The 9,937-nt window shown below is 39.8% G+C and overlaps 1 protein-coding gene across 3 annotated transcripts in view; it reads left to right on the top strand.

Moving 5' to 3' along the window:
- The window catches only part of ELF2 (E74 like ETS transcription factor 2), a 42,620-nt gene extending 38,393 nt beyond the window's left edge, over window positions 1–4,227 (top strand). For all 3 annotated transcript variants that reach the window (XM_044430770.1, XM_044430771.1, XM_044430772.1), the window contains 3 exons: window positions 1,071–1,263; window positions 1,589–1,933; window positions 2,518–4,227. In XM_044430770.1, the coding sequence (XP_044286705.1) occupies window positions 1,071–1,263; window positions 1,589–1,933; window positions 2,518–3,145 (1,166 nt within the window). In that variant the 3' untranslated portion in view covers window positions 3,146–4,227. The remainder of the gene's footprint in view (window positions 1–1,070; window positions 1,264–1,588; window positions 1,934–2,517) is intronic.
- The last annotated feature ends 5,710 nt before the right edge of the window (window positions 4,228–9,937 follow it).

The raw sequence follows: 9,937 nt of genomic DNA, 5'->3' as shown, positions 1-9,937 counted from the left end.
AAGCAGTTGTATTTTGTAATCATGCAGTATCTATGACTGTTCAACAACAGAGGAATGAATTTGAATGACTTCCTAATAATGGTTGATAATACTTAGAGCAATATGTGACTTCAGTCTTCTCAACAGTTAGCAGTCTCCCTTTGAGTTGTGCAGAGTTGTCTGTGAGAATTGCTGGGTGCAGGACTATTGTCCTTGGAAATGAGCAGACGGTATCTTGCTGATGACAATGGTATCTTCTCCTTTTTGGTGACATTCTGAAAGCTCAATGCATTTGAACAAATACTTAGGTTTTTCATCATTCTATGGATGGAGAATATTTTTGTTGTGGGAAGCTTAGTTGAGACCCTCTCCATATATGTTAGTTTCACTTTGTTTGTTACTGTTGTTTTCCTTCAATAAGGTTATTTAAATTTATTGTGCTGGTCTTTTGCTGATTTGTATGCCTGGATAAAGTTATGGGTGACACCACTTTTGTCATATTCCCTTAGTATGGCTATCAGAAAGGGAGACATAGCATTGGCCTGAATTATCCTTCAGGTTTAGCATTTAGTCTTCAAGTCTTCAAAATATGGAGTTTTTTGTTAATTGGAATCCTAAGGCTGTGAGTGTTCTGTAAATAACTTATGGCTAACATTTATTTGGGGTGTAAAATACAGACACAGATGTTTTAAAGGCATAAGTTCATGGTTTTATCAGAAATTTTCCCTAGTATATCTGTATCTAGACCTGCAATCCTTTTTATTTTAAATATGAAGTCAACATTGGGTATCACATTCACAGCCTAGAACAGACCTTGGGTTAGCATTCTGTGGATACTTTTGACACATGAATCCCACTCATTCTCCAAAATTGAGAATTTTTAACAAATTAAAATGTTTCTCCCAAAACTTTGGGTTGTACACTTTCTGAAAATAATATATCCCATTCACAGAAATAAGGATATGTAATAGACCTAATTATTCTATATTATTTCATTAGGTAGTTGTGTGACGATATCTTGCACTTCTTTGGAAATTTTAAAATATGCTAATTACCCTAAATTTATGCTGGCTTTTGTTTTTTGTTTTTAGGAAATACAACTTATTTGTGGGAATTCCTTCTGGATCTGCTTCAGGACAAAAATACTTGTCCTCGATATATCAAGTGGACTCAACGGGAAAAGGGCATTTTTAAACTTGTAGACTCAAAAGCGGTTTCCAAACTGTGGGGGAAACATAAGAACAAGCCTGACATGAACTATGAAACAATGGGAAGAGCTCTGAGGTAAAAGAAAAGAAAAAAAGGGAGGGGTAAAGAAGAACCTTAGCGGATTTTTTTCCCCCTTGCTAGTTACACATGATTGGGAACTTCAGTGCCAACATTTCTGAGCTTTGTTGGATTAAAATGGCAATATGCACTGAAGCCACTAGTAGCTTTTTACAGAAACATTAATTATTTCACTCTTCTGTGTGCTTTTTAAATGAATAACTCATGTTATTTTAAGATTTTTGTCTATGTCAGTAAAGTACCTTGATGATTGGAAACCAGAAAGCAAAGAAAGATTATTGTTTATTTTCTTATTGTATACACTTGCATTTTTTTCTTGCAGATACTATTACCAAAGAGGAATTCTGGCAAAAGTGGAAGGACAAAGGCTTGTATATCAGTTTAAGGAAATGCCCAAAAATATTGTGGTTATTGATGACAAAAGTGAATGTGGCACTGAAGAGTTATCAATCCCCACAGATGAGAAATCATTAGAACGAGTTTCGTTGTCAGCAGAAAACCTCTTGAAAGCAGCAACCTCTGCTCGTTCTGGAAAAAGTGCTTCTCAGTTGACTTGTGCAAGAGCAGAAAAGCCTGTTACCAGAATGGTTAATATCTCCTCACCTGGTCATGAAATGTCATCTTGTTCTCCCACCACTACTACTGTTCCAGCAACAACTGCTCCAAGGTTCGCACTGCATGATTTGTCTATTGAATGGGCTGACATTGAAGGAATTTTTGTAGAACCATTCTGTATGATTGGAGGGTCAGTCTAAAAATAATTATTTAGATTGGGATTACAAAGATATATAAACTGTTCTCCATAACCCTAACCCTTGTAAATCAAGGAGTTTGAATTTAGATGTGGTGCTCTTTTGACATTGACTTTGTTAACTTTGTAGCTTTGTTGCCCTTTAATTCTCTAAAGATGGCTTTATTGCTGGCCAGGGTGTTGAAATTTAAGGTAGTTAAGCATCTTTACCTTGTTTAATGTTAAGATGGTTTAGTTCTGTGGTTTAAAACCATATTTTCACATTTTAATTGCAATTGTCAATGCAGTAGCAGTAAGGAAACGGAATTTAAATTCTGTAACTTTAAGAAGCAAATATACCTAAGAGACAGGGATGGGAAATTTCTAGTTTCAGTTTCAAATTAAAGAGGAAGATTTTTAAAAAGTATGCAAACAAACTCTATCTCATTATCATAGTTAGATCATTTTTCCATATTGCTTATTTGTTCTTAATACAATTTTTGTCTTCACATGTTTAACAGAACTGTTCGTGTGGCCATGCAAGTGCCTGTCGTAATGACATCCCTGGGACAGAAAATATCGACTGTTGCAGTGCAGTCAGTAAATGCAGGGTCACCATTGATCACCAGTACAAGCCCAACAACAGCAGCAACCCCAAAGGTAGTTATCCAGACAATCCCTACAGTAATGCCAGCATCTGCTGAAAATGGAGAGAAAATCACAATGCAGCCTACCAAAATAATTACCATCCCTGCTACGCAACTTGCACAGTGCCAGTTGCAAACAAAAACTGGCTTGCCTGGGACAGGAAGTATTAACATAGTTGGAACCCCACTGGCTGTGAGAGCACTCACTCCAGTGTCTATAGCCCATGGGACCCCAGTGATGAGACTGTCCATGCCTGCTCAGCAGGCAGGTAGCCATACTCCTCCAAGAGTTATTAGTGCAGTTATAAAAGGTCCAGAGGTCAAATCTGAAGCAGTAGCTATAAAGCAGGAACGAGAGGTTAAGACACTGCAACTTGTGCAAGAAGAAAAGCCAGCAGATGGAACCAAGACGGTTACCCACGTAGTGGTCGTCAGTACACCTTCAGCCATTGCCCTCCCTGTAACAGTGAAAACGGAGGGAATTGTAACATGTGACAAATGAAGAAAAAGCACCTATGAACATTAATTGCATAGACCATTGTGGAAATAAGCAAACTGACATATTAGGGAGGCAGGGAAATGGATACAATCAAGAAGTAAAAAACTGAGTTTTTTTTTAAAAAAAATGTTAATAGTTATGCATATGTTTGAAATTTACTGGAAGAGAAGTAATGTCCCATGTTTCAGTGGGAATTGAACCACATCCACACACTGACAAAATTGACTCTTGCAAGCTGGGAAGCTACTAAACTGATGAAGAAGGACAATTACTGGGACTAATGAGGGTTCAAGAGGTTCACTGCATTACTGAGTTACACTAAGACATGGAACACTAAGCTGATTCTGTGAGGGGTTCTTGGTTTATGTGTATTGCGGGGGTATAGGAAGAGTCTCACTGTTACAGAAGACAAATTTGATGCATTTTAATATGCATACCAGCAATTACTACTGTGTACTCACAGTATTCTACTGGTGCTATGTGAAAAATCTCTGCTACTACGTATTCTAGAATGTGAATTAAAGGAGTGAATTAAAGAGCTTCTGAAAGAAGATGAGGGATTTCTGTATCATACAGCTTAAGCAGATTTTAAAATGAAAGCCTTAGACTGATTTTCAGTTATCTTTCTTGAAATAAGCTAATGGCTTGTTTGTGTAAAGCATTTTTTATTAAAACAATTTTTTAAAAATCTTATACCTAGCACAGTATTGTTATAGAATTACTTGTAACATATTTTGTATGGTAGTCAAGTCTGTCAGTTTCTTAATTGTGGGCAAAATGGCCATAGGGTTGTTTCAGCCTTTTGCAACACCAAGTTTGGGTCACCCACTTAGCCTCAACATCTGTGCATACATTTCAATTTCAACTTCTGCTCTGTCACTTGAAAGGTCACACTTGGCATGAACTCTTGTCAGGTAGCTAAAACCCTGTACATTTTTTAGTTGAGGTTAGAGGGGAAGTACCAGTGTTCAGAATGAACTATAATAGTTTGTATATTCAACATTTAAAGTATATTCTATTTTGTTGTACTCTTGTTTCAAAGTGTATTCAAGTAGGTTTTACTGAAATACAAAGATGAAATTTAAGCTTAGTCTCTTTCTTTTTTTGAAAGTCTTAATATGCCCTCTGGTGTTCATTGAGATACGCAGTGCTACATAGATTCATTCTTCTATGCTTGAGCCTCTAATTTCAGGACTAGAACTAGGACTAGAACTAGTGTTCGAAGAAGTATCAAGCAATGAAGGGTCTTCTCTCATTTACCATGCTTCTAAAAGTGTACTGGAAGTAGCAATTGCTTCTTGCTTCTGAAATGTGCAGTTTGGCAGGTGTTCTCACAGGTCTGGTTTTATGATACAAGGATTAACATAAGATCGTGTGGGAAACAATTATCTCTAAACAGTATATACCAAACACAGAAAGAAAAACTGTCAAGTGTGTGGGAGTTACGTCATACTGCACTAGTAATAGCAGTATAGCAGTCCTATATGGTTCTTACCATGACCAAGAGAAATGAATGTAAAATACTTTTAACCAAAACTGAATAATAAATAGCAGGACTTCTGAGCTGCACCTTCTTTAACACATTCCTGTTCTACTGTCTTACCCTTTCTGAATGAATTAATGTAACCAACTTCCTAAAGGGGGAGCAGAGGTAAGTACTTGCTATAATCATTGATGACGACATTACTAGAATCAGGTTTGTTAGAAGTGCCTCTTGTTCTGCAACCACCTTCAGTCCTTTGTAGGTAATGCTTCTGTCTCATTGTACTCAAGGCTGTCAGTTGCTAGGAATAGAAACTAAAAACCAGAAGCACCTCTCAGTTCCCTTCTTGAATCTGCCTGGACAATACCACAAGTGGCCAACTGGTTGACTGAATTGGAGTCTAGAAGCTGCCGTATGAATTCATTTTGAATTTTGGGACCACAGTTTCACTGTTGAAGCTTCAGTTCATGCAGGATATTATGTGATTGCAGTTTCTGTGATACATTTGTCTGAATCCATACATAGAGCTTTTAAAACGCTTATCCATTTTGGGAAGCACAGTCATTCCTAGGCACAATAAGAAACAAACACCACAATTGTCTGAAGAGGAGGTGACATAGACACATTTGGAAAAGCTTCATTAATGTCAGCTCCATCTTCATATAGTAAAACAGATACTTGTGACTATTAGATATGGGTTGTGTACATTCATCCACACTGAAGTGTTTTACATGAGGAATTTAGGAAAAATTGTCAATAGTTCAAGGACACATGAAGTGTAGTAGTAATTACTAATACAATAGCTATACCAATTTCCCTGGTATTTGCTGTGAGACAAATTCTATCAGATGTGGTCCCTTCAAGAAATTCTTGACTGGTGTTGCTAATAATAAGAAAGTGGAGGAATGAAATAGAGGATTGGCTATCCTTGATTGAAGGACACATAAGAAATGGACGGCCAAACTACAAAGGAAGGAAACAGGCAGGTAGCATGGAATGGCAAGGATGGCATTAGGAAGGCTAAAGTTGAGAATGAGCTGAGGATAGTGGATTTCGTGATGCTAAAAAAAACCCTTTCTTCAGATATGTCTACTAAACACAGAGGAAAGAAATGGTGGTTTAACTACTCGGGAAGACAAAATGATAAAGGCATTTATGTTCAATTCCTTTGTTGGCTCATTCTTCCTGGCAAAGTTGAAGTACGCTCAAGAGGGAGGATTAAAGTTTAAGGTGAATAAATGAATGGTCATGGAACACCTAATTTCTTTCGGTTCAGATCTCAAGGGTCTCATCAACTGCATCCTAGCATAATGAAGGAACTGGGAGGAACTCAGAACTACTGTGTATTATCTCTGAGAAATAGAGAGTGGGTGAAGTGCCAGATGACTCAAGAAGGGCTAATGCTGCTATCTTCAAAAGGAGGAACCTGAGAACTACAGACTAATCAATTCTGGAGCAAAGTATAAATCAGTCATTCTGTAAACATCTTGACAGCAATGCAAGAAGCCAACACGGATTTCTTGTGGACAAATCCTGCCAGTCTAATCCGATCTCAATTTTTATTCAGGTAGCTTCCCTGGTGGACTAGGAAATGCTTAGGACACTGAAACTGCTTACAATATTTTTCTGTTGTTTCCCCTTTTCTGACAGTGAGTTTGGCAGCAAGCTGCCATTTTCCACTGCCCTGTTCACCTAGCAGTGTCTGAGTTGCCTTGCACTGCCTGTCTTCCTCCCCAGTGTGTGCCTTGCTGAATTGCCCACCTTGCCTGCTACCTGGCTGAATGCCCCCTGCCTGGCCAGATTGCTGAGATGCCCATCTTACTTGCCTGGCATGGCCTCTTGTGTGAGCCCTCTATCACCCCTTGCATGCTTGTGTGAGAGGGGAAAATGCTCATGTGGGAGGCAGCACATTGCCAGGTGGGCAAGACAGGCATCTCAGTGGTCTGGACAGTCTGTGGGAAAGGTGGGTGATCCTTTGGAGGGCATGCAGCAGGAGGCAAGACAGGAGCAGTGACTATGGGGACAGCCATGCTGCTCTCTTGTGTAGATAGGTGCTCCATGGAGTGGGTGGAGCAGCCCCTGAGAATACTCCCATGGGAGTGTGTGGGTCAGTGGGGGAAAGGCAGGAAATGCAGCCAGGAGTGGTATATGCTGGGACTGTTTCCCAACCACAGAGTTTGTTGGGATACATGCTTCCATTCAGAGGGAAGATGAAGGCGCGCAGAGACTACTCGTGAGTAGTTCATAAATGTGTGAATACAGATCCCAAGGTAAGAAAGGTAGCTGCATAGTAGCTATTTGCATTATCTTTTAAAGTATCATTTATGTTGAAGGCATCTTTAATACTGCTTTCTTTTTCCCTTAATTTGATAAAAGTCTTACCTGAAAATGCTGCTTGAGATCACATGACTAGTCGGTCCTGTGTATGCAGGAAGGACTGTTTACCTTTGTGCTGTAGACTGCTGTGTGAAATTCTGACAATGTTCTTCCATGAACCAGTGGTGCATGAGATTTGTTACAGTACCTTCTTGCACCTAAGTTTTGTAATGTCTTGCACAAATGTTTGTGAAACAGAGCCAGCAACTGTTTTCCTTTTGTTCACAATTACTTTGGATCCAGAGTTTTGGAACTCTATAGTGTAGGAAGGGAAATAACATCAGTACCAGGTCGTGGAAGAGAATCTCATGGGAACAATTGCTTTTGCACATTGAACTGAAAACAGTGATTTCAGATACCCAGTACTAAGCACTTAATTTTCCTTGAAATTAAGAAATGTATTCATGCGGAATGTCATGGAGCTTTTCTCCATGAATGCCCTTTAATCAAATACCATGCTATAATACCCCTGTCCTAAATCCTTAGCCTTCCTGGATGCTAGGCCCTCAAGAGGAGAACAGTTGTTTGGCATAATATAATCCCATTCAACAACAAAAAAGATGAAACTTGCATGATTTGTGTTGACTCAAGGACCAACTTACACTTTGTAGATCCAAACTTTCTCCAATTCATTCTAGAAATATGCAAGAATACAAATGCACTGAACCCTTTTGAAGCACATGCAATTGTGGTGGTATTAATTCAATAAAAGATTTTAGTGACTGTTTTTGAATTGGCTACATCTACAGCAGAGTTGTCACTTGAGGCACAAGCAAACTTGTTGGCACAGAGCAGCTTTTATTGGCTTAAGCTGATATACCAGCTATGGACCTATCTGGACAGAGAGAGCCCAGCTACAGTTATCCATGCTCTGGTAACCTCATTTGGATTACTGCAATGCACTGTACATGGGGCTGCCTTTGAAAATGGTTGGAAACTTCAGTTGATCCAAAACAGGGCAGTAAGACTGTTCATGAGAATATATTATGCCAGTTCTCTTCCAGCTACACTCGCTGCCAGCTGAAGTCAAAGCCCTAAATGGCTTATGGCCATCTAAAGGAATGCCTCATCCCATATGTAGCTACCCAGATTCTGAGGTCATCTTCAGGGAGTCCTCCAGGAGCCCCTTCCAAAGGAGTGTGGTGGGTGGCTAGTAGGAGGCGGCGGCCTTTTTGGTTGTGGCAACCTGGTTGTGAAATGAGCTCCCCAGAGAGGTGTGCCCGATGTCTACTTTGTATTCCTTTTGGTGCCAGGGAAAGACCTTTTTATTTTCCCAGCATTTTAACAGTCTTAACTTTTAAACTGTATCTTCAATATTGCATTTTGTCTTGCTATGCTATGTGTCTATGCTGACTCAACTGCAATTGCTGTAGCTCTCTTGTTTTATGTTGTCTTGTTTGTGTGTTTAACTTTTGTTAACCACCCAGAGAGCCTTGGCTATTGGGCAGCAAAAACATGAAATAAAAATAAATACAGCAGAGAGTGACCACGTGCACCTCTTGCTGGTGGCAAAAAATGCCTTGAGGCGCTACCGAACACTAAAAGAAAATGGGTTTCTCCCCAGTTTTTCCTGTAAATTGCCGTCCTGCCAAAGTCGCCCACCCACAATTTAGTCTGGTTCCTAGTTTCTCCTTAAGTGGCCAGTACCCCTCTTCATCCATGTGCATATGTGTTCGGAAGCACCATGAAACCAGGCTGTTCGCCTGTTTGTAATGCAAAGCTTGAAGCTTTTATTGGATGGACTACCTGCCTGTCACAGAAGCCTCTGAGGTGCCTTCCCATGTTAATGCTAATGCTAGTTCTGTTTTGCCATTGTCAAAGCTACACTGGGGTAGAACAAGAGAAGGAAGGTTAAGAAAGGGAATAGTCAAAGAGGATGAGGGGAAAGGTAAGAAAGACGAACGCAGTGCCATTGAATTGAGTGAAACTCTAGGTTGGTTTGTACGAAATAACCAGATAATCTGGCTACAGTTATATACCCATCCATTTGTCTCATTTTAAAGTTAAGCTATAAAGGTAAACTAAAACTAAATTGTCTTAAATTGCAAGGGATGAATATTTGCAGACATAAACGTGGTTTAATCAGTTCTGGAGGTTGTAGATTTATAGCCCATTCCCACAAATGTTAAACCAGAAAGTGAGGTGTCTCCAACCTTAAGCAAATAAAGCATGACATGGGAAATCTATTGTTATCTCTCTGCTTTAGAAAATATCCACACAACAGAGATCAGGACTGTGGGGTCAAAGGAACAGTTTCTTTTCTGCTTTTTAGTCCTGTCCCCAAACTGTTATTCATCCCACTGCACAAAGCTTACAATTATTAAAGATCTGTTCCATGTGAAGTAAGGCCCTTATTCTCTACTAAGGTTGCAACTCTATGGGCTGTCCCCTTGTTAGACAGCAGCCTCTGATCTTGGAGAATTCTGAGTATCCAATGTCCTGCCCAGCTGTTGCTGGCAGCCAGGAGGGCAGGAAACATTTTTGCTTCTGACTTCCCCTTTACAATTCTTCCTCATTTATAAGCGGCGCAGGAAACTCACTGACAAGGCATGGGAAGTCATAGTGTTTCCTGGCTTTTCTCCTTTCCCTCTGAGGCTGCAATATTTGCAATATTGGGAAGCTGTTGGCATAGCTGCAAGGGGGTGAAGGATCAGATTCTTGGGCTTCCTAGCCCCTTCTGAGGTATTAGCAACAGTTATAGCCTTGAAAGGGGACTTCATAATCCCTGGAATGGTCTCTTAAGTGTGCATAGGTTTGCAGTTTAGGAATATCGTGTACTGCCTACAGTAGAGCTCCACAGCTCTGCTATGCTTCCTGCATTTTGCCTCAGTTCAGGACAAGTTCAGGTATATTTTAAAACTGTATCTCCAAAATGAAATAGGTCCTGTGCCATGTTAGCAAAATCTAGTCATTCAGCACAACTGCCATTGTGATAT

Source organism: Varanus komodoensis, unplaced genomic scaffold (genome assembly GCF_004798865.1).
Source record: "Varanus komodoensis strain SLA01 unplaced genomic scaffold, ASM479886v1 scaffold21, whole genome shotgun sequence".
Taxonomy (NCBI): Eukaryota; Metazoa; Chordata; class Lepidosauria; order Squamata; family Varanidae; genus Varanus; species Varanus komodoensis.
This window is presented reverse-complemented; position numbering and strand designations above follow the sequence as displayed.